This window comes from Nylanderia fulva, unplaced genomic scaffold, assembly GCF_048542155.1.
Source record: "Nylanderia fulva isolate GAGA-0341 unplaced genomic scaffold, ASM4854215v1 Scaffold180, whole genome shotgun sequence".
Classification (NCBI taxonomy): Eukaryota; Metazoa; Arthropoda; class Insecta; order Hymenoptera; family Formicidae; genus Nylanderia; species Nylanderia fulva.
Genome location: NW_028190056.1, coordinates 159,942 through 186,516, shown reverse-complemented (window position 1 = coordinate 186,516; position 26,575 = coordinate 159,942). Strand labels below are relative to the sequence as shown.

The following is a 26,575-nucleotide window of genomic DNA, read 5'->3' as shown; positions in this document are numbered from 1 at the left end:
GCGACCTTCCTGCACCGAGGGTCACTTCGGGACGCCCGTTCCTAAACATCGGTGTCGACTACGCCGGACCGGTTTGGTTGCGAACTGCCCAGGGCCGCGAACACAAGGCGACGAAGGGTTTTATTGTTGTGTTTGTTTGTTTAGCCTCCCGAGGCGTCCACCTCGACGCAGCCTCTGACTACTCGCAGACGCCTTCATCGCCGCTTTGCGCCGGTTCACCGCCCGGCGGGGCATGTGCCACTTGCTGTACAGCGACTGCGGCACGAATTTTGTAAGCGCGGACAACCAATTCCGCGCTATGTTCTCCGCTGCCACCTCGAAAGGACGCCGCAACGCCACCCTTGTCGCCTAGGAGCGAATCTAGTGGTTCTTCAACCCTCCGGTGGCGCCAAACTTCGGAGGTATCTAGGAAGCAGCAGCAAAGTAAATGAAACATCACTTTTGACGAGTTCTCGGTGACGTCACCCTTACTTACGAGGAAATGGCTACTTTACTCACCCAGATCGAAACCTGCCTGAATTCACGACCGTTGATGACATTGAACGACGACCCTGAGGATCTCAACGCGCTCACACCGGGGCATTTCCTTATCGGCAACGCAATTAGCGCGGTCCCGGAACCTTCACTCGTCGAGGCGGTGTCGACGCGTCTCTCTCGTTGGCAGCTTCCTCAGCAGATAAAAGACCATTTTTGGTCCCGATGGTCCAGCGAGTATTTACATACGCTGTCTCATTGGCCAAAATGGTTGAAAGTCTTGCCAGAAGCCAAGGTTGGTCGGCTTTGCCTCGTTCGCAGTGAGATCACACCGTCTACCAAGTGGCCGCTCGCTCGCGTCACGAAGTTTTATCCGGGAGCTGATGGCCACGTGCGCGTCGTCGACATCCGCACCGCAACTGCCGTGTTAAAACGCCCGGTCACGAAATTAGTCTTTCTCCCCGACGGCGACGAACTTGCGCGTGACGAAAAAAATTATATCGCGACGCATTTTTCACTTAAATCCGCTCATCAATTCTCTACTTATCACTCATCACTACACTATCATCATCACTACACTTTGCGAGAATACCAAAACGCAAATTGTCACTGCGCTTCACGACGCGTTTTACTGTATGTCTCTTGACTGTCGCAAATCTCAAAATTAACTGTACGGCTCCGCATTCTTTTGCCGTTCACGAAATTCGTGTAGCATGTGCGCTCCATGTGTCCGTCACTCGCGAGCGCGTAAATGGGCGCAAGCCCCCACTCTTGCGCGACGATTACGGTTGCAGGTATACTCCTGCAAGGCGGGCGGAATGTTCAAAAATCGAACGTTTAAAACCTGCAAATAAAATCATTAGACCATTTATGCATCACTTTCATGCCATATGCATTATGCTACTATAGATAGAAATTTACATTATAACCAAATAGTGCTCGGCCGCAAGGGTATACGGTTACCCCGTGCCTTCGAAAAATAAGCGCTTGCGTTATCTCATATTAAACTGTAAGCACCGCGGTCGCGCGAGAGGAGATAAAAAACAGCTATACTAATAACAAAATTGAGATGTTGTTCGAGGAATAAACAATTACAATAAACGTTCTTTCGCCCTCAACCAAACGATAGAATTTTAAAAATGTTCGCGAATATTCTCGAATATAGAGCCTATATAAACCTCCTGTCGAGCGGCCGCGGCGCTCTTTCCGATTGCTAGTCGTCGCGAACAGAGTGCGTTTTTCCGATCAAAATTGCTCGTCTTTTTTCGTGCTAACTACCGTCTCTTACAGACAAAAATAATTATATTCTCGACTCGGCTTTTCTCTCGGTTTATTGTACATTGATTATATGTTCGACTCGGCTATTCTCTTGTGATTAATTCTTCGCGGTTTAGACAATTGTAGTTTTTGTGTTAGTTAAATATATATTCAGTGTTAACGATACGCGTGTGTTGAGTTCAGTGATTTTCCGACGTCCCGCTTCCGACTTTCCTATCCTGCCTTCCGTCTCGCATACTGGGGAAACCGTCATGGTACCACACACCTCCAGGTAAAGGTGCGGGTTATGTAGGACTCTTTGTTGTCTTCAACCGAACCACTAAGTGATTCGACCAGGGGGCCCAAGACCTACCGCACTAAAACTCCAGCGGATGTCCATCACGGGCGTTGGGTAGGGGATGGCGAGGATGCTGGTATCCCATGCCATCTCGCCGCCCCCCCCCTGCCTCGACCTTGCGGCCGAGACCCTTCCCCGACCACACAGTCAATGACTGTGCGGTTCCATCGCGGTTCGGCGCAGAGCGACATCAATCCCACGCCGCGCCCTCCCAAAAAGTTTGGGGAGCGGGGCCATGGCTCGAGAACTTTGGCTCAATCCCCTAGAGAGTGATCCGGTTTGGCGTTCCATCAGGAGGGCCCTTCACCAGGGGGTTTCTCTCTGAAGGAGGGAAGCATAAGGCCCTTCTCATGGACGTAGACGTGACGTGCGGGGCCCTCTCACCGGGAGGCACCAATGGGAGGGTAACGTCGTCCACGGAGGGGAACTGGTGCCTTATGCCTCCCAGTGAGAGGATCTCGCACGTCACGTCTACGTCCATAAAGAGAGCCCAGGCGACCCAGGCAAAAAAGCTATGCCCACCCGTCAGGGACACGTGGCTCTCCCCTCGGCCCCCCGGCTGCGGTTCTCTCTGCTCCCATGGGAGTTAGGATTCGGCCGCAACTAGGGGGATTTTCCTTTGGGAGGGCGGGCGCCCACCCCGCGCCTAAGCGCGGGCAGTACGCCCGCTCCCTTCCCTCTCGAGATCCCAAAAAGCTGCCGGGGAAAGGAGCCATAGGCTTAAACGCCCCCCCCCCTCCGACACCCTCATCCTGCGTCTAATGTAGACGCAGGTATGAGATGGGCGCCCCGATTCCCGCCGCTACAAACAGCCACGTCCACGGGCACAGCCGCCGACGGCGGGTAAAAGGGAGGCACGCCCCCACTCTCCGACCCCTCCCCTCTTCTAACCCAATCTAACCTAACCCCACACCCTTCCCTCTCTTCCCCTCCTCTGTTCCTATCCTCTCTTCCTTCCCTCTCTCCGATCTTTTCTTCCCCTTTTCCCCTTTTTACCTTCCCCTCTCTCTCCACTCTTTCCTTTTTTCTTCTCCTTTACCACTCTCTCTCCCTTTCCCCTCCCTCTCTCTTTCCCCTTTCTCCATTTCCCCTCTCTCTTTCTTCTTTTTTCCTTCTTTTCCCTCCCCTCTCTCTTCCCCCTTTTCTCCTCTCTTCTTTTTTACCCCTCTTTTCCTTTCTTTCCTATAAAATTTCCTCTCTTGCCGGTGTCTCTTGCCTAGCCATTGTCCTGATTTCTTCTATCATTTGCCTCTGCTGCTCGATGAAGTTGCCCAGGGTGATTGAAATCCGATCAAGCGTCCCATTTGGATCGATAGTAGGCGTAACTACGTGCGAGGGCGCAGGTAAATCTGCTGGAGTGCTGCTCTTGCGTGACCTCTCGCTATTATTTCGTGAACGCTAACATGAACACGTGAAAGTCAGAGAAAAAACGGTCACGCACCGTATGCCAATATCGGAATGTCGCGCGCATGGAAATTTGCGCACAAATATTTGAGGGAAAGTAAGCTTTTATTGCACTTCTGAATTAATTAGAGCTGTAAGTTCAAATGTTTATTAAATGCTGATTCTATAATAAACAACTAAAGCTTTGTACAAAATTGTCTAATTGTCCTTTACTGGAATGCGAGGATGCCAGGGTAATGGTCGATAATATCTTTTAAGTAAATTCAGTCTCTTTAATTAATAAAAATGAGGTATTTAATATAAACTGATAAATCTTTAAACAAGATACAATTGACGATGAACAACGATTGTTCGGAAGGCAGAATCAAGACCGAAAATAGATGGTTAAAATCAAGTTCAGAAGCTGCAAAGCTATTTATATTACAATATTCAAGAGTACTTACACACGAGCAATCTCGGAGATACAGCTTGGCTGTATTTAACAAAGCTCAATACGCGAATTCAATACAGAGTCATAACATATTTCACTGCAAAAAATTTTTCAAACTCGATCAAGACGCCAGATCTGCCATGGTAAAGTTACAGGGACTCTGTTACAATTGTTCGAGGTCAAATCACTTAGTAAATGAATGCAAATCAAATACATGCAAAAAATGTAAGCAAAAACATCACACTTTTCTCCATTTTAAAAATGAATCAGTTGCTCAAGGAGCAAGTAACTCAATTATAGTAAACACAAATCCGAATCTTCAAGCCATTGTTACTTTACAAGTTCTTCTATCTACCGCATCAATACTCATATTAAATCAACATGAAGACGCATAATTGTTTTATTTCTTATATATTTATTTTCTTTTTTTAAAATACATTTTATTAATATCATCTACACATAAATGTTTATTGCTTATGTATTTATTTTCTTGTTTTAAATGATTTTTATTAAGATTAACTGACAACTGCAATTTGTTTAAGATAGCTCTTACAGCCCTTCTTTGTTCACAAACATTAAGTTTAATAGAGCTTATTACTATTTTTATTCAACATGAAGAGTTTGTGAAAAGTAGAGTGTTGTTGGATAACGGATCTCAGTCTAACTTTATTACTAAGCTACTATGCAGTGTCCTGAGTCTCAATCATGTAAAGACAAAATTTATGTTGCAAAAGCTGCGGGAGATCAAAGTAAACTGGAACGAGTCGCTCCCTATAGACATTGATACCTCTTGGAATAAATATAAGGAATAAATTAAACTTCTAAACAATTACACCATTCCTCGTCAGGTGACAGAGAATAACGCTACAGAAATCCAACTACATGGCTTCTGCGATGCCAGTGAAACAACTTACGGAGCCGTGCTATATCTGCGATCCACAACTGCTACAGGCACCATATGAAGAATGTAATTTGTTCCAAAACTCGCGTGGCACCACTTAAGAAATTGTCACTACCTCGTTTCAAATTGTGCCCAAGATGTACCACGCGGAGGTTGTCCGGTCGGATTTACATCTCTTTTGTGTTCAAATTGTAATTATTTTCCAAATTTCTATCAAAAACAATGGAGACTCTCAATTCGTCAATTACGGAAAAGATGCAAAGTAACTGCTAGATTAGATGAAATTCTCGTTGGTTCGTAAAACTTAGTGGTCTCTGATTTATGTACTTTCTAGCAGTTTTACTAATCTAGATGTTTGCATCTTCCTCTAATTGAATGAAACCTTTCGTGACCAAAACAATGATATTTCTAAATCAACTGAACGTATGATCAGGCAGTTTGAATGCGACCGAGCAACTCCGCGTGATACATCTTGGGTAATGCTAATGTCGGCGGTACTGTAACATTCAAGCCTCATAACTCGGAAAGTACTTAATAATAAATAATTTTATTATAGTGTTTTGGAAAGCTCTTGAGATAAACTACAAGAATATGTAATAAAAAATAGAAGGTTAATTTTAAAAAGTTAAGTTGATCTTAAAATGATCTTTAAATTTGACCCCTAGGGTCAAAGTCGAGGTCACCAATAAATGCCTTATTTGAGACCTGCAAGTTTTATTTAAAACATTTTTTTCTACAATGCTTAGTTTTCGAAATATTCAGGGGTCCCGATACTTTTAGCCGACCCTGCAAGGGATAGTTTCACCACTTAGAACCGTTTCTGAGCAGCAACTAAATATTTATAAATTCATCTATTGTACTTAGCTTCCTAATATATATGTAAAATTTCATTAAAATCAGAATTTTCCAGTTTAAAAAAAAAACTACTGTAGAACATTAATTAAATAATGCTAAAATTCAGCGTTTTAAATGACTGTAACAAACCCCCTCCCCGAATATGTATGTAAAATTTCATTAAAATCAGAATTTTTCAGTTTCTTTTCAAAAAAAGACTACTGTAAAACATTAATAAAATAATGCTAAAGCGTTTTAAATGACTGTAACAAAAAAATGAGCCGTTTTTAAGTTTTTTGTCTGAGAAAACTTTTAATCAGTGATTCAAGGACTATAATATACTACAGTTTCAGCTAATTCTACCAAGGACCGAGGTCCAAAATCCATATATTTTGTGGAGTCCTTTGAGCTTAATCTAATTTTGTTAAATTTTAGTTCAAATACAATCATATTGTATACCGCTTAGGCCTTGTTTATTGATGCTGTCAGAATTTGTCAGAATACATCGAGTTTTACAGTCAATATTCTCTATATAGCGATTTCTGTCATATATTACTCACTTTCTCTGTACAACATATACATGCACAGAATAAATATTTTGTATACACATGTCGCATATATGTACTAGATGTTATAATGTCATTTTACCTACATTTCAAAAGACCAATTTAATGCAAGAGCAGTTTTACGTCGCGAATTCTTATATATTAACAGGTATACTTACTAAACAAATTGCACTTAATTATAAACAATTTGACATTTTGATCGACTTTAGTTGACCTTTTATCTTTTCTTCCCTTTTTTCTTCTTACTCTCTTCAATTCTCTTCAGTTATTTATTCAAAAATATAATTGACAATTCTATCCTAATATACATATGATGTTGGTTGACATATTCTTTCTTTACAGATTTTAACTGTAGTCTGATTTAATATAATTCCCAAATCCAGTGTAAAGTTATGGTCCAATACGCAAAAAAATGCGCATTCGCATTTCAATTACATCGATTTAAAAATGTCTATTTGAATATCGGTGATTATATAAATATCTGTATCAGGTAAACTTATTATACAATAATAAAATATTTAAAATATTTACAGACGCATAAAGTATTGAGAATAATGTAAAAGTATAAGGTATTTGACTGATTATGAGATTTGGTATCTAAAATATTTCCTACTAAAAATTAAGTATGTGTATGCGTGTACATGTAAGAAAAATGATAACCAATCAAATCTTTACTCAATAAAAAATAAAAAGTCTAAATTGATTAGAAATTAATGTAAATTCCGTAGATGAAAAGTCTAAAGAACAGTTTATTTACATCCCATATATGATTTGTGCTTCGAATAACTATTATAATAATAATAGTTATTTTATTTCTCAGATGTATATGTGGCATTTATGAAATAATCCACCCAAATTTTCAAAGTTTTACAATAACGCTAAAATTTGCAGAAAGTGCGTAGTCATCAAAAGTGTAGTATCAAAAGTAAAATTATTCCTCAAGTTGTTTGGCCCATGTTCTACGGGTTTTTGCTAACAGGGACTTGAATTTTTATCATTTGGACCGTTGTGTCCAACTTCAAATGTTGATAAATTTCAGAAAACTATTCCGATTTTAAAAAATAAAGTGTGGTTTTGAAAGGTTTTTTAGATACTTTAATCCTGTCAAATTAATTTTTTCTTTTAATAGTAATTTAGATAAGATTTTCAAAAAAACAAAATAAAAATCAATTTTTTTCAAATTTAGACATCTTTAATTTTCTTCAAAAAATCTTAAAAAAAGTAGAAACCTTTCCCTTTAAAATGCTTCCAGGACTAATTGTAAGATGGGCAGGCTTTTAGTTTTCAAGATACAGTCCATTTTAAAACCAAGCGCATCATTTACAACACAGTTTGGACGATGATACAAATACAGAAAGATATCTGGCCAGTTCTATTGCTTGTGGCCAGGCATAATAACTTCTCATATATTATATATATATATATATATATATATATATATATATATGTATATATACATACTTACAAAGTATCTGATTAGTTAACCGAAAAGAGAGCTTAGAGGAGTAAAAATAAATTGTTAAAAAAAAAACTAAATAAGGTTTAAAAAGTAGGAACGTTTATTATATCAATTAACTTACCTTTGCTTTTAAACTTTGTATTTTTTTAAATATTTTCTAATTCTCTTTTAGCAAAAACGATATTATTTATTGTTGAAAAATAAACGTTCCTGTTTTTTAGACCTTATTCTGTTTCTTTTTAACATTTTTTTTATCCCCTCTATCCTCTCTTTTCGGTTAATTTATCAGATACTTTTGCATTTGTAACAGCGCCCGAACTACATCGTAAGTGACGCACTTAGTTCTAAAATGGACTATATCTGAAAACCTGCCCATCTTGGCCCTTGAAGCATTTTAAAGGGAAAGATTTCTACTTTAAAAAAAAATTTTTTTAAAGAAAATCGAAGATGTCTAAATTTGAGAAATGATTGAATTTTACTTTGTTTCTTGAAAATTTTATTTAAATTGCTATTGAAAGAAGAACTAATTTGACAGGATTAAAGTACGTAAAAAGACCTTTTGAAACCACACCTTATTTTTTAAAATCGAAGTAGTCTTCTGAAATTTATGAACATTTGAAGTTGGACGCAACGGCCCAAATAATAAAAATTCAAGTTCCTGTTAACAAAGGACCCATAGGACGTAGACCAAACGACTTGAGGAATAATTTTACTTTTGATAGGACTACACTTTCTATAAATTTTAGCGTTATTGGAAAACTTTGAAAATTTGGGTGAATTACTTTATAAATAATGCTCCATATAATATATAGGAGACATATAATTACACAACATAACGTACACATTATTTTTAGAATGTTAAAAATAATTTATAAATCTCGCAAGAGTAATATTCCCAGATTAAAAAAATAATTAATGATTTGTCTATGCAATTGTTAAGCTATTTTACAGGATGTCCCGGGATGTAACCGACAATATGCTCTCGTAATTTGTCAGTTACTCCGAGACACTCTACATAGGGTAATGAATAACTATGTTCAGCAATAAGGCTAATCGGAAGCTCTCATTATAAGTCATAAGCAGTCACTTCGATTTTCCTCGAGTTTTAATGGAATTACTATTTTTCTTGTATCTCAGAGATTGCACATACTCTTTTATTTATGTTTTAATTTGTCTCTATATACATACGTATGCGCACATACGCACGCACGCGCATACACACATACGCACACACGCACGTATAAGAAAGAGAGAGAGAAAGAGAAAGAGAGAGAGAGAGAGAGAGAGAGAGAGAGAGATGTATACTTAAATTATAAATAAGTTAACAAACGGCGTGCAATAACTCCGAATATTTCGTCTGCGTTTCAACTTTTCAAACAAAGAATTATTGCCTTATCATAAAATCATTTGCATCTACATTAGAAGAAATTCACATAACTGATATTGTTCCATAAAAACAAATATTTTCATTGAAATATTATAAATTGTGTCAATAGATAATATTTATTTATTCAGATTAATAAACAAAGTTAACAGATGATTTATTATTACAACAAAAATTATACTAAATCTATTGTAAAATTTACTGTAAAATAAGCTGCAAGTATTTGGCAATTAAAGGAAAAATATGCAATATAGAACATGTCATTATATGTACTTCTCAGATATTTCTCTTCGTAAAATGTTTTAAATACCTCTTATCATATAATTTTCTTCTTTCCCAATTCTATTTTATTTTTTTTTATTGTTAATTATAAATAATAAATAATCTATATATAACATATTTCTGAAAAAATAATTAGTAACGTATAAAATTAATTCATTGTTTTTTTAATATTTCAAACTTATTTTAAAACACAATAGACTCTCTTTAGAGAAAAACATGCTCTCGCATACGTACTTATATAACAATATAAAACTGCAAGGTCACCAGACGATAATTAAAAAATGGTAATGATTTAATCAACCAACTCTGGCAAAAATAGTATATTAGCTAACAAGTGCGGGGGATCGTAAATCGGCCGAGAGTGCGGAAGTTTGGCGCACGAAGCGAAGCCGAGTGTGACAATCCGCACTCTCGGCCGATTTACGACCGGTCACACAAAATATCGTAGCCAACATGTGCAAGTCGTAAATCGGCCGAGAGTGCGGATTGTCACACTCGGCTTCGCTTCGTGCGCCAAACTTCCGCACTCTCGGCCGATTTACGACTTGCACATGTTGGCTACGATATTTTGTGTGACCGGTACGTGGAAAGGGAGCTCTTTCTAAAATTCCATCATATGCGTAAAGGGCGACTTTTCGCGCGCCGGTTGCACAAAAAATTTTATTAAATTTTACAACGTTTCAGTAATAACTAGTTATTTCGTTTTCATACTATTACATCATGCTATATTCTAAGATCGAATTATTGTTTTTTAAAAAAAGTTTGTAATTTATATTGTTTTAAGAACACAGCACTTGATAAGGGCCGAAACCCACGGCCAAAACGTTGTAAAATTTAATAAAATTTCTTTTTGTCAGAGTTGGTCGATTAAATCATTACCATTTTTTATATAATTTACAATAAATATTTATGTCGGTTTTAAATATTAAGGTTTAAAAAATTATAATCAAAATACATAAGTATTTTAGAAATAATATGCTGTATAAAAAATAATTGTACGGCAATGTCATGTATTTAAAAACTGCAGAACTGCTACAATAGCACAAATGTCTTCCTTTTGCTATAAAATTTAAAAGAAATGATTTTTAATAAAACAAAAATAGACAGGTACTGTATTATATTTTGTTGTAATTATTCGATTACTCACTACTTTGCCCGTCATGGATTTACATTAACATTGTGGCCTCATTCGTGGGCTTGATCTAAAATACTTTCATGTGTTTCATGAGTTTCGATTTTCTCGAACATATAATACGTCACTGAAAAAAATCACTAGTTTTAGAATTTTTAGTCATTTAACTTCCTATTCTCTTCTGGGTAAGAGGTAAGAAATTTTTGCGCTCTTTAAGACTCTTGTATACTCGCCGCGGTTATGTTGGATATACTAGGTCTGTTCGTTTTGGCTACACTGGCTACACTAGTTCAGAGGTTATCTTTTTCCTTCCAACATCGAGAAAAAAAGACAACCTCTGAACTAGTGTAGCCAGTGTAGTCAAAACAAACAGATCTATTGTGACGTAAGAGACGCTGAAAATTCTTGAGTGCCATTTTTAGATAAAAAGATATTTTGACACCCAACTTCAGATAGCTTTAGCATATTTTTAAAATAGTCCAAAAATTACTTTTTTCACTTGACAATTAACAATCGTAAAATAATTGTAATATCAGACTTTGTCATACTAAATGACTATTCATGTGCAAAACTATACGGATTAGACCTTATTTTATAATCATTTTACAACTGATTGATTATAAAGGGAAAAAGATTGATTATAAAGGGAAAAAGTTTATGGACTATTGTGAAAGTATGTTAAAGCCATCTAAACTAATGTTTTACCGAGATATCTTTTTATCTAAAAGTGACACGCAAGAATCTTTATCATTTGTTTTCTCGCTTCTGACATCACAATTCCAACATGGTTGGCGAAGGCTCAGGAACCTTAACATTCGTTTTCTCTAACAATAAGAAGAACCTTACAAAGAATTAAATTCTTTTCGGCGCGAATACTAATATGTGTGTATGTGTATGTATGTATATGTGTGAAAAAACGCTCTTTGATGATAAACTTTCAAGCATTCGCATAACATAATACAAACCAAATGTATCACGTATCGCGTATAATAAAACATTTTTATAAGTATGTAAAATATAAAATTTTAAATATATGTTATGTTCTTCAAATGAAAACGAATTAAACGACATAGCAAAATACAGTTCAGCATTTTGCTATCTTTTGGCTCGTTTTCATTTAAATGACTTGCTAAATATGTACATATACATTAATCTTGATATATATAATAATATATGTACAGACAAAACTTTCTTCTTAAAAAAATATTCTAAAATGTCCTACTCTGAACGAATACCTCTAAAAATTATCGAAAAATAAGCATCAATAAATAGGTCGATTATTATATTATAAATTATATGTTTCAATTTTTTTATGCAGATGTGTTTAATGTCATATCAAGTGATTTGTAAAGCCATTAACATAATTTTTTTGTTACAGATATAATGCATAATATAATAAAAGTACAAAATTTGTATATAATTCAAGCATATAATCCGGTTTTGAAGCAATTTTAATGTAAGATAAATTTTATAACCAAAATTGTAATATATATATATATGTATATATATATATATATATATATATATATATATATATATATGTGTATATATGTATATACATTTGTGTGTGTGTGTGTGTGGGTGAGTGGGTGTGTGTGTAATATCCCTAATATGTGCCAATACATTGACCAATTATGAAGCTAGCATATTGCGCGCATGTGCAGACTATGTCTATACGCAAACTACTTTATACATTTTTAATATTCTTATATAAATCTTTTTATATATCATGTCATATAATATGCTAACAAAACATTAATGCCAATCATAGAGCATATATTTGAATAAAGGTAAATAAAATTGTCATAATTTTTCAAAATTACTTAATTGTAAGTAGAATTGTTTGCATTTTCTTGTATCTTCAAACCAAACAAAAATGCATCCAAGTATTGCAGAAGTATATATGTATATTGCAAAATTAGAAATTAGAAATTAGAAATATATTATATATCATCATCAAACTTTCAAATAATGACAGTTCGGAACGTAATAATATTAAAGCGATCAAAGCATCGTGTCTATTCTTCCACGTTCATTATAGCTCTATTGTAAAAATTCAATTGAATGAGCGCAACGCAATTGACAGTAATAAAGCGCACATCAATCAACGTGCTCTCTTTATATAGTCTTTACAAGGCAGTCGCAATAAAAATAAATAACTCGCGTTGAGAATACCAACGTGGTTGTCAGAAATATTGAGAATAATTTTGCAAACGTCACATTTTTACAAATAGTCAATGTGATTTTCTGCAATGTATGCGGTACAATTATAGACAGTTACACGCACAGTTTATATGTTGAGTGCTAGGAAAATAAAAAAAAAGATTTTTGAACGCGTTAGAATAAATAATTTTAATAATTTAATTTCCGGGTCTAAAAAATGCAAAAATGTTACGATAAAGAAGAATATACTGGAAAGTTTTTATAGCAGAACATAATTAATTTGTCATTCAAGTTTTGCTGCAGTGAATTGTTCAAAACTATCGCATTATATTTAACTGTATATGTTTTTCTATTCTATATGTGTATACTATATTATAATAAAACGAAACTCAGTTTCTTTTTTCGCATAAGAGCCGTACAAAAAATTTCACAAAATTTAATCTGTCTAGATGCAAATTGGATATGCATCCAATTTTTTAATAGCTTGTCTAATCTTAAAATAATTCATTAAAATAATCCATGCCAGAGAGGCATACGAAGCTCGTGTATTTCATCGCGCACGCGCTCGCGAGTAACTTTCTTTTTCTACGTTGAAATGTGCCGAGATGTATCTCTTTTTCTCTTCGCACGGCATTAAATATTATATATGTATATATAATAAAATATATATAAATGCATTATGCATGTTTGTGACACAAGTTCTCGTCGAAGTTGTTTCTTCATCGTATTTAGGCGCCGATTGCCATTTTGTGCGTGTTATAATCAGGTAGATATCTGGCCCGTTGAGAAAAAAAGCGGAACCGGAAGAAACGGCGGTTTACAGGAGAGCACAGGCAGTGCCGTGCATCACTTCGGAGATGAACATTGGTGTACCGGCGCTGAGGCCACCGTCACCCTTCTCTTGTTCGTCTTTTTCATAATCGCAGTCGAAGTAATGGCTCTGAAACAGGAAATTTTATTAGAAACCTATAATAAGAGATACGCTATAACCGTACATATCCATGATTAATCAGTGTGAATCACATGGTTTGTCCGCCATTGCGTACCCGCGCTAGACAAAATTATCTGCTCCATGCTGAGGTTATGATTGTAGTCAGAAATTATTTTATTATAATTTTATTATTATTATTATATTTATTATTATAGGAACGATATATTTAATTCGACCCAAACTAGCCAAGAAAATTTTTATTTTATTTTCACAACGTTTCGACTATCTGTTTTTGGTCCTTTTCAAGTGAAAAACTAGAATGGTACAATTAATTAAAATTAATAAACATTTTTGATGTTAAACGCAAGAATTAAAAATTGTTTACATACTTCCTTGATAAAAGCGCAATTAGTTGACACTGTTGTTATGATTATTAAACAATATGATTATCGGACTTTTATAAAAACATTTAAAATATATATTTAAAATATTTTGAAAGAACTTTTGAAAGAAAGTAACCGCATCTTATCGTTATGATGGATCGTCCAAAAACTGAGTATATAAAATTTTATACGACCTTTATAATTTTGTCATAGATGTTGTTTAAATTCTCTGTGTCTTTATGTAGTTGTGTTTATTAAACGTTGATGAACTTGTATATTATAGATATGTTGATGACGTCTTTGCAATTTTGCCACGTAAAAAAATAGACGAGATGTTATCAATTTTTAAGAATTATTATCAAAGATTGAAATTTACATACGAAATAGAAAATAATTCTGTAATTAATTTCTTGAACACTAGTGTCACTCGCAATGATAAAAAGCTTATTACGAATTGGTACAGAAAACCCACCTGGTCCGGAAGATATATAAACTTTTACTCCAATCATCCGTTAAAATACAAAATCAACACCATTTACAATCTCATAGATCATGCCATTTTACTATTAGATGATAAATTTCATAATAAGAATATTAATATAGTACAGCAGACTTTAATGAACAATTGCTTTCCAACACATATTATTAAACGACATATAAGTAAAAGAATTAATTATCTAAAAAATAATAATAGTAATAATGTTACAAATGAGACTTATGAAGTGCGAGAAAACAAGTCTCCTTATATTTCATTGCCGTATGTCAAAAATGTTAGCAAGAATATCGGTCGTTCATTGAAAAATACTGGCTTTAGTGCAGTCTATAAAACAGCCAAAAAATTGGACATATTAATAAAACGAGGCAAAGATAGATTACCTAACGACGATAGAACTAATGTTGTGTATAAAATTGACTGTAAAAATTGTGATTCCTCATATATCGGTCAAACAAAAAGACATTTGCGTACTCGTATGAAAGAACATTCTAACAATATAAAATTACATGTAACAAATCATTCGGTCATAAGCAAACATAGACAAGAGTTGGGACATGAATTTGATTGGGTATCACCCGTTATATTACATAATGAAAAACATGTTAGAAAGAGAGAAATCGCAGAGATGTTTTTTATCAAAAAAGTTAATAATACAGTTAACCTACATAAAGACACAGAGAATTTAAACAACATCTATGACAAAATTATAAAAGTCGTATAAAATTTTATATACTCAGTTTTTTGACGATCCATCATAACGATAAGATGGGGTTACTTTCTTTCAAAAGTTATTTCAAATGTTTTTAAAAAAGTCCGATAATCATATTGTTTAATAATCATGACAACAGTGTCAACTAATTGCGCTTTTATCAAGGAAGTATGTAAAAAATTTTTAATTCTTGCGTTTAACATCAAAAATGTTTATTAATTTTAATTAATTGTACCATTCTAGTTTTTCACTTGAAAAGGACCAAAAACAGATAGTCGAAACGTTGTGGAAATAAAATAAAAATTTTTTTGGCTAGTTTGGATCAAATTAAATATATCGTTCCTATTTTAAATACCACTAGCGACGTTTTAAGTATTCAATTTGATTTATTATTATATTTATTATTATTGTATTATTATTTTTATTAAATTTTTAATAATAATAATAAAATTATTGCATTTAATTAGAAAAATAAGAAATACTTATAGATAATAAGTGACTTATTTACGATTACTCCTTACAACAGGCCCGTTTTGTTGACATATGATCGTATATGTTTTATGTAGACATCTGTGCATAACGTCATCAATATCTCAGTAAGCAAAAAATCATTGCTACAACGTTATTTTTATTGGCAAGTATATAGTTTTTAACATTGTATGCAACATCATTATGAACAAACTTTGACATCAATTTAGAGGTTTCGGTAATGTTGAAATTAACGTTTTTAAAATATTTTATTAATATTTTGAGCAATATATGTTATTAAATAATATTTTTAAAACATTTATAAAACATTAGTTAAAATATTTTTTTATAATATTTATTAATAATATTTTAAACATATATTTATATATATATATATATATATATATATATAAAACATTATATCATAACGTTTAGAAAATTTATATAAAATCAACATTATAAAATGTTGATTAAATATTTCTTGCTTACTGGCATGGGTACATGGCGAACAAAAGTCGTAGTAAGAAGTCATTGGCGAGTCTCTTATTATAGGTCTCTACATTTTATGATAACACAATGTGTACCTTTGAAATTCTCACTAAAAAATCACAATTGCGCCAAAAAAATGAACGGCATATATAGATACAATATAATGGATGAAATAGAGTAAATTTGTAAATTAATCGTATCAAAAGAAAAAATTCAAATTTGGCCAACTAACGAGCAATAATCTTATAGTTTAGTTAAAACATAATTTATTCAACATCTTTTGACAATTCTTTGTAAATGTTTTGACTTACCGATACAACATAATTAACCAAATTATAGTCGGATTCTTTTTCTTCTCAGAAGTCGTTGACAATAGTTATGAATATTGGTTGTTCTATGCGGTTAAACTACTGAAATTATTTATTTTTTTATATAAAAACATAGTTTACAATTCTTTAAAATTTCTACAACTTCCAACAAAAATATTACTACACAACAGTCCCATTTCAAATATTCCAATATTCACTAGCTTCCTATTTTTCGTCGTTCTCTGACTGTTTCTCACAAGACAGTAATCATCAACAAAATTTTTAAATATAATCAAAGTGTTTGTCTTATAAGTTCACTATTTTTTCGAGGATATCAAAATAAACATCGTCAAGTAATTCGGTGTCATTATTTGAATTTAAGCAGTTTTTCTAGATAATACTTTATTGTTTCGTGAGGGAATGATTGTATTTATACTAAATTAATAACGTACTGAAGAAGACTAAGTAAGTCGAAACTTCTTTTACAAAGAATTGTCAAAAGATGTTGAATAAATTATGATTTAACTAAACCATAAGATTATTGCTCGTTATTTGGCCCGATTTTAATTTTATCTTTTGTTTTGCATTATACGAGCTTAATGAATTATTAATCTATCGAAAGAACTTTGCTCATTTTTATAGGAGTTTCTAGGTTCTCCGAGTATAAAGACGAAACATATATCAAATTGTAAGGCATCACGAGAAAAAAATTTATAGGTGCCAAATACCCGCCGGTCAATGCTAGAACATCATTAATTGTTGATATATGAAGTGTATTCATTTGATCATTTATGCTGTACAATACTTTCATGTTTGCAATAAACTGATAATCTGTTTTTTAGTTAAAATTTCCCGAATTTTTTTGTATTCATCCTTTTCTAAATATTTCTTTTCGCGTTCAAGACCTCCTCGTAAAAGTACTTTAGACGTAAAAATGCTCGCACTGTAAGCATTGTTTCCATATTATGTCGGTTATTTGATATTTAGGATATACTAAATATATTTCAGAAGGTATATAAAAACTTTCTGAGCACAGCAATGACATATCTGTTATCTTGGACAGCTCTAATAATAAATCATCAAAGAAATTAATTGACACCATTAGAAGGTCAAAACTACTTCCGGCGGCGAAGGTTTGAAGATCCAAAACTATATTTTTTTAATATTATCATTATTATCTACAAAATTATGTATGTTCAATGACTGGGCTCAGAAGGTACCCAAAATAAACGAAATTTTTTAGCTCAATTTTGAACACATCTATTTAAAGAAAAACAAAAAATTTCTCTATGTTTATATTTATTTTCTTTACTCTATCTTAAAACGTATATACCTGACAATCTAGACATCTACAATGATCGCTCATTTTGCAAGTTATGCCCCACTGTTTGGCCATTGCTTTGTAGAATTCTTTGCTTGATTTGTGAAGTATCTTGGGTGTTTTGGCTACTTTCTTATCTCCACCTCCAGGACCGCCACTGCCATCATCATTCTCAACATCAGCCTCAGCATTCTCGGTGCTCCTTCCTTTACTGAAAATCCCTTTCTTTTTGCCTTCCTCTTTTGTCTCTCGTAATGCAATAGCTGACGATTCCATTCGTGTCTAAATCACAATATATTTGTGGCTGAGAAAAGAATTAAGACATATTTCCAAAAAACTTCTTTAATACAATAACAGTAAAAGTAAAAAAAAGATTTTTGGAAATTGCAAACGTTGAAATTTCCATAAATAAGAAATTATAAAGCAATACTGCACGTGCATCAATAATACTTTAATTGCGTGCAGTTTGTAACACGGAAAGAATTTTCTCTTAGAATTTACCCTGAAAATCATGATAATCGTGAAACAATATATGGTATTGGAAGAATTATATAAGAGTTTCTCTGATTAATATTTACCACAATTAAAAATATGTGCATAGTAAATACTATACATATAAGTAGTAAAATTAATCGAATATATTTTATATCTTTATATTGTGGTAGGTATTAATATTTTTATGTGATAAATATTAATCAGAGAAACTCTAATAAAATTTTTCCAATAGCATATTGTCCCACGATTACCGTGATTTCCAGAGCAAATTCTAAGAGAAAATTCTCTCTATGTAGTTTATAGTAATTGCAGCTGATAATAATAATAATGTTATACAATTTACGATCGTTTATCATAATGCAACGCATAAACGAATAACGAATGACGTAAATTATAGATCGCACGAATCTCTACAATTTATATTGCATTATTAATCCGTGTATCGCAATTTCCATCAGCGGGTTATCGTGAATTAGAGACATGAAGCGCATATTTTCTTCAATCCGTTCTTTATATGAAATTAATCGTATTTTTACGCGTATTAATTTATGAAATTCAATTTAGTCTGCACAATCAACATTTAAATAATGGTAAAACATAATGGTAAAAAATGATAAAAAAATACCGATTAAATGTCTATTTTATATATTGCTTAACAATTTAATTTGAATTAAAAAATTAATCAACAAATTTTTATTTAATTAACAAGATTTTTATTCAAAATATAGAGTAGTATTTACCTCTTCAAGAACGTGTTCATACGAAGGCGGAGGCGAACTAGGTATCATCTGTTCATTTCTGATCGACAAACAATTTTTGTCCGTTTCCGCTTCAGATGCATCTGTAAACTCATTTGCATCTGATGGTGATGATTGATTAACTTGTCGTTGCTGTTCCTCAAATTCTACACTATTGCTGCGACTATCGCCGGAACTCCGCGATTTCAGCATTTTCGAGAAACGGAGCTTAAATGGCGCCAGTTTGACGAATTTCTTCGTCCGTATGGTCTGCAGAAAAACGGCAAAAATTACATTTTTATTTGCAAAATAGTCAAGCAAAGAGAATTTTACTTTAATTATTTTACAAATGTGTGTATATTTGGTTATAATTTTTTTATGCAAATATACATTTATATAATATATACAACAATACCGGGTGTCCCAGACCACCCGTACATCCCTTTTCTTTCAAAAATTAAGCATTTTAAAGAAAAACGTTTTAGACAAAAATTGTATGAACAACTAAGATTAAAACACGGCTCTGTAATATATTCAATAAAAATCACAAATAATAAAGGCCGAAAGAGCCATACGCGGATGTTGCTGCGTATATTTCCAACGAAAATTTAATTTTCGTTGGAAATAAACCGTGCACAAGGTACGTATCCTTCTCGGTGTACTACCAAGACTTAAAATTTGAAATAATCTCATATATACTTGAGATTTAATTTCAATAACCCTTTAACCCCCCTACGAAAAATAATTAAATAAATGCAAATAATTAAATAAAACCTTGAATAGTCATTTAAAGGTCACGTGAAGGTCAATTTCAATTTTTTAAATGGAACTACCAATTTTTCATTACATATTCTTATGGATTATCTCAACAACTTTCCAAAATCCTATAAAAAAGTATTTTTTCATGGAATACTCTTTGAGTTATAAAGGTTTGAAGCTAACATTTTTTTTAAAGGTCAAATCAATGACACCATCGTATGTTGCCCTCAAAACCATAAAATTTTTGTCTAAAATGTTTTTCTTTAAAATGCTTAGTTTTTGAAAGAAAAGAGATGTACGGGTGGTTTGGGACACCCGATATACATACAGGGTGTTTCCTAAAAAGTAGGAAGTATTGCAATGGAGAATTCAGACATAAAAATAAGAGAAAAAGTTCATATAAACATATGTCCGATATGATCTTGTTTTCAAGTTATAGCTTGTTTTGTTTATTTGGATGAATGGTTTCCTGGTAGATGGACAGGCCGTGCTGGTCCTATTCCCTGGCCAGCTCGCTCTCTAGACCTGAATCTACTCGATTATTACTTGTAGGGGCATCTAAAATCCATTGTTTACAAAACACCTATTAACAACGTCGAGATATACCCGATACTCGAGAAATTCGAGTAATACCCGGAATTTTTGAAAAAGTCAGACAATCTATGATGAGACATGTTAAAGCTTATATTCAAGTTAGAAGTAGTCATTTTGAGCACTTCCTGTAACCATAATTATCTTAATTCTGTTAAAAAATAAAACAAGCTGTAACTTGAAAACAAGGTCATCAGACATATGTTTATATGAACTTTTTCTCTTATTTTTGTGTTCTGAATCCTCCATTGCAATACTTCTCATTTTTTAGATAACACCCTGTGTATATAAATATCAATATGAATATATATATATATATATATATATATATATATATACAGGGTGTTACCTAAAAAATGGGAAGTATTGCAATGGAGAATTCAGAACACAAATATATATATAAACAATCTAAATAAAAATGGCAATTACAAGCAAGCGCTACAATGTTTAAACGCGTACCTTAATTAATATAAAATTAAAAATTTTCCAGGAATATACAAAAACATTACAAAAATATTATTTTAATAACGTACGTTTCGGCACCTTTTTTTGGGCCATCCTCAGCGTAAAAAACTTAAAAACTAAATTTAATATAAACATCTATGATATATACGCAATAAAATTTAAAACGTTTAAAAATATAATCTGTCATCCGTTAATTATATGTATCTATCCATGTTGAAGTGTGATTACAGTAGCAATTCAATACCCGACAAGTAACGACAAGCGTCGATATATATATGAATTTCTGAATTCCACCCGTCCATTGTTGGCCGACTAACAGTATAAACGAAAAAGAAAAAACTTTTGTAAGATAAAAATCAAATTTAAAAAATAATAAAAAAAAAAATTATAAAGTTATAATAATTTGAAATTAAAACCAACAACCTGATTTAAAATTAGATCCATAATAAATACAAATGATTAAAAATAAAACCATAAAATTAAAATTAAAACCATACCAACAGACGGACGTTGAACGAAAATTCTCGAAACATTTCGTCTTGATATAAAAGTAAATCGCAGTCAGAAGACGTTTAACAATTAATGTCACTAAAACGACTGAGCCAAAACATACAGAACAGCGAGTGTATATGTCTTGGAAAATGTATACATATTTTTACCTCTAAACATTTAAATATCATATATATCAACATAAATTTACAAAAACAACCAACGGTTAACGATGTCTTTACCATCATATTTTTGTCATCCTATTTATCAAACCCAAATAAATTTTATTTAAGCATTCCGTATCGGTATGTAGATTAATACTATTTTTTTGTCTCTTTATGTGAATTATTTCAGAGGTTAATCGCTTTTTGTAAAATGGCTCTATATCTAAAATTTCTGCCCTCTCCCAATTAAAATCATGACTAAATTCTAATCTATGTTTCGATATCACCGAATGGTCAGAAGCTGCTTTTCGGAAATTCATTTGATGTTCCTTAATTCTTGTGCTCAAATGTCTTTTAGTCTTGGCCCACATAAGATGCATCACAGTTCATGCAATTAATTTTGTATACTAAATTTATACTATCATACATAGGAGTAACGTCTTTATGAGCTTTGATAATGCTACTCAATTTATTGAGACTAAAGAAAGACAAATTGACTTCAGTGTCTTTAAAAAATGGGGTGGTATTCAGAAATTTATATATATATTGACGCTTGTCGTTACTTGTCGGGTATTGAATTGCTACTGTAATCACACTTCAACATAGATAAATACATATAATTAACGGATGACAGATTATATTTTTAAACGTTTTAAATTTTATTGCGTATATATCATAGATGTTTATATTAAATTTAGTTTTTAAGTTTTTTACGCTGAGGATGGCCCAGAAAAAGGTGCCGAAACGTACGTTATTAAAATGATATTTTTGTAATGTTTTTGTATATTCATGGAAAATTTTTAATTTTATATTAATTAAGGTACGCGTTTAAACATCGTAGCGCTTGCTCGTAATTGCCGTTTTTATATTTAGATTGTTTATATTGTTTCTCACAAACTGATACTGTTAACTTTTTACAAATATATATATATATATATATATATATATATATAATATATATATGTGTGTGTGTGTGTGTGTGTGTGTGTGTGTGTAATAATATAAAAATGTATATTAATATAAAATTACATATAAAAGAATATACAATTAAAAAACATTGCAAAGGCACAAGATAAAAATGTAATATAAATATAATTTATTTTCTTTAGATTGATAATAATTTAAAATGGAAAAAAGATGTGAAATTTATTTTTTTTTTTCCTTTTTATTTGTTTTCTGATGATCAAAGTTCTCATTTTTATTGCATCTCGTATTTCATATTGTAATTCTTTTGTATTATTTTTTATATTATCTATAAATTAATTTACAAGGCAACACATTTTTTTGCATTTGTTATAAACAACATTCAAATTGTTATTTGCACTTCGTATTTTTAAATGTGCCTAAAATATTTTACCAAATATTATCAATTTTTAAAAATGTCAGTATTATGGAAACAAAATAGTATTAAACATTTACGTATATATTTATGCATAATTTTTATTATTAAAATGATCAAGTTTATAATATCGAAGTGTTTTCTTTATCGTTTTAGTAATAAATGGCTCAAATAATTAGCAGGAAAAAATGAGAGATGTGTAAATTGTATCCAGCCAACTTGACAATAAAACAATCTATACAAATCAAAGAAATTTTGGTTTTGAAATAAATGCTTGGTGAATTGATATGGAAGGGGAATATTGCTCTATATCGACAAGATACAACTGCATTGAATGTATCTGCTATTGACCTACTGACCGAGTTTGCAGATATCAGCGGTCGACGTACCACCACTCGACTTGGCGCATTTGCGACCGACTTTACAGATGTGAAGTAGCTTATCTCGCCTTTAAGCCTTTGCCCAAAAAGAAAAGAGTTCGGTGAAATCGAGAGAGAGCCCAAAAATGTTATTTTGTAACTCGTTATGTTGCTCAATATTAGGTTTCGCTTTAATATGACGCGCAAAAGTAATATTTACTTTTACTATTAATTATCTTTGTTTTCAAAAAATGTAGGAGGAATAAAAAATATGTATTTGATGTATTATTATTAATGATATTATTATTATTGATATTTACTCTCATTCACTCATTCATTCACAAACACACCCCGCGTGATTTCTCACAATATTTGACGTAAAAAATTGTTAGAGTTGAATAGTTGAAAAATGAATGATTTACAAGATATTTTATGCTTTATTCTGACACGTTTTCTAACAAACAAATATGAAATATCTTGTAATATTCAATTTTCGATAATCTTATCATAATAATTTTCTACAGAGAATAATAAAATATATCAATTGGTGTAAGAAAAAAATATCGTAATCCTTTTGGGCATTTCTTATGAGTTAAATGTTTATTTATGATTATTTAATAATAATGTTTATTTATGATTATTTAATATAAACTTTGTTTTATTATAGCTTTATAACTATTCATTTTTTTACCATGAATATATCTTTTCTTTATTTTTAACATAAAGAATACATTCTAGAAGTTTGTCCAAGTATTTGTAATTACTTACACCATATGTATACATATATAATAATATACATGTATTTTTATACACATTTAATTTCTTTTAATCCAGTTTAATTACATTTGCCAAAAGGTAAATTCAATTTAAAAATATATAAATGCCAAAAACTATTAATTAATTATATTTTATTATCAAGATTTTGAAATATTGCGACTCCCGGGACCAACAAAAAGAATTAAAATTGATCTTTATCATAATATTGAAGTAAGAATATATTTAATAAAAATGATTTAGTAAATATGTTAAATTACTTTGATCGTCTTTCAACTTTTTCTTGTAGTTTGAAGTAAATTTTATTCTACAATTATGTAGCTTTTTCTTCTCTCTCTCTCTCTCTCTCTCTCTCTCTCTCTCTCTCTCTCTCTCTCTCTCTCTCTCTCTCTCTCTCTCTCTCTCTCTCTCTCTCTCTCTCTCTCTCTCTGCACTGACAAAAATTAAGAAAACAGTGAAGAAAATAAATATTCGCAAATAATCAGAATTGGTTTAAAAGATTCAATAATGTACGTTCAGAACATAGTCTATACAATTCTAATAATATAAGTTATAAATGATCAAAAACAATACAAACCATATTTTTATCTTTATACAATTTTTTTAATTTTTATGAAAAAAAGCCAGAAAAAATATTTTCATTGTTTAATTTTAGCTCATAAGTGTATGTTGATTATTTTAATAGAACACATGCCTAAATCCAAACTACTTTATAAACTTATTTTTAAAAGTTAAAAAATATTAAAATAAATGTGCCACATATAAAAAAAGATTAATTTATGCATGCGTGCACATAGTTGTTCAAAAAAGCTGCAATTGAGTAAAAATGATTTGATTTAGAACATATAATTCTATAATTACTCTCAATATAATATACTCCGAAAAGTATCCATTTCTGAAAAAGACATGTTAAGTCGATTCTCGAAAGTCTCGAATGTATTGTTGCCTCTTTTCCGCGATGCTGATTGATTCTGTCACGTTTACTTCGGGAGCGGCTGTCATTGCATATTTTGACAGTTGTACGTATACGTATCGAGGAGTTATAGTGTGTGACATATATAATGTATTGTATATTAAATGACAGTATATAATGTATTTTAAAGGATTTGGTGTATTTAATAGTTAAAATCTGATAAATAAGTGTTTATTAATTTTGTGATTGAGTGGTTTCGATTATAGTTTCTCAGTTTCTTAGAAAAGGAAATAGAAATTCAGTAAATTAAAATTATGTATATATAGAAATTCAGTTAATTTAGATTTTTAAATTATGTACATATTTCCATTATAAGATATAATATCAAATTTGAAATCAATATTTACTAATATTACAAATGTATTATCTATGTAAAATGTAAAATATAACAAAGGAAATCAATAACTGTTATACTGACAACAAAATTTTGAAGATGATTGAAAATTTAAATAATAATATAGAAATAATGAATGATACAAACACAAAATCGCTATGTACGATTAGCAATAATATTAATACTAAACGTTTTATTAATATTAATATTAAACGTTTTAGTTGTTCACAATCAAATAACGATAGTTTGCATTCTCAATCTGGCGATGCAAAAGCTTGCTTCTCGGGTAAAATACTTGCAGAACTTTATAATTTATATGATAATTAGATACCCAATTTTATGTATTATATCAATCGATTGCTTTATTTTAGGATTATTTTTTAAAGATTAATATTTCCCTTGTCTAATATTTTTATATTAATAGCATAAATGTGCAAAACGAAAATGTTATTCTGTTTTTCTTTTGTATATCTTTAGTTTATAAAGCTGTGTCAAGGAGAATTCTAACTGTAAATGAAAAAAATTTTATTAGGTACAATTTCAGTTATTTACATAATAGAAATACGGCGAATTAAAATTATATGCATAATAGAAATTCAAGAATTAAAATTATGAACATAATGGAAAATCAAAAATTAAAATTATTTATATAAAAGAAATACGACGAATTAAAATTATATATATGTATAATAGAAATTCGGGAATTAGAGTTATGTACATAATTGAAATTCGGCGAATTAAAATTATACACTCGCGGAGTAAAAATTTGTTTAGCGCATTTCATCATCCAACGTGGATGATGACAGATAATGTCCTGACATTATCCTTTTTGATGCGACATCTCGTGGAATATCATTGGCGAAGCGAATAGTATGCAAAATGCGATCGACAGTAATAACGTATATGAGAGATAGAAGCATACGGTTATGCAAATACGAGTGTGCAAATATAGAATGATAATGACACACAGTTGAATGTGACGAAGCATCCTTATCGGATAAGAATACAAGCATACATCGTGTGTGTCGAAGCATTCCATCCTCCACCATTGTTATATTGATCGTCGATGTAGACACGCGTTTCGAAATATTGACGTAACTGTATACGCATAAGTATACGAAAACGCACACACACATACACAACGCGCACGCAGGCAGCCGTACTTTATCGGATACCTCTCGTTCCATTTGAATATATATTTTTCGCTGGCGTTTTCTTTCACAAATTTTCGTGTCCGTGAATGTCGGATCAAATTATCGCCGTTATTTGTTGTACTCACGTGATTATTTTGGTTCGCACTAATGGCTGCGATCCCTGAGCAACACACGGCACACACGAATGTCCGGA

General features: G+C 31.9%; 1 protein-coding gene across 4 annotated transcripts; it reads right to left on the bottom strand.

Annotated features, from left to right (window-relative positions):
- Positions 1-9,876: 9,876 nt before the first annotated feature.
- LOC114933363 (uncharacterized) lies at positions 9,877-26,575 on the bottom strand. Of its 4 annotated transcripts, none has more exons than XR_014924485.1 (4): positions 18,985-19,251; positions 17,762-18,031; positions 10,497-13,584; positions 9,877-10,409 (listed from the first exon to the last, which is right to left on the bottom strand). XR_014924485.1 is itself a non-coding variant. In XM_029305890.2 (4 exons), exons 2-4 carry the CDS (start codon positions 19,192-19,194, stop codon positions 13,462-13,464), a joined length of 603 nt encoding a protein of 200 aa, XP_029161723.1. In that variant the 5' UTR covers positions 19,195-19,251; positions 26,508-26,575; the 3' UTR covers positions 9,877-13,461. The 4 variants fall into 4 exon arrangements, 3 of the variants coding, with proteins under 3 accessions (XP_029161723.1, XP_029161721.1, XP_029161722.1); XM_029305890.2 differs by adding an exon at positions 26,508-26,575 and having other exon boundaries at positions 9,877-13,584; XM_029305888.2 differs by adding an exon at positions 26,244-26,499 and having other exon boundaries at positions 9,877-13,584.

Excerpts from the sequence above, each read along its gene's own strand:
- LOC114933363 (XM_029305888.2), bottom strand. The coding sequence starts at position 26,267 with ATGGAATGCTTCGACACACACGAT. Across the intron at positions 19,252-26,243 it reads AATGCTTCGACACACACGAT|ACCATACGGACGAAGAAATT; the intron begins GTATGCTTGTAT and ends GTTTTTCTGCAG. Across the intron at positions 13,585-17,761 it reads GTAGATGTCTAGATTGTCAG|AGCCATTACTTCGACTGCGA; the intron begins GTATATACGTTT and ends TTCCTGTTTCAG.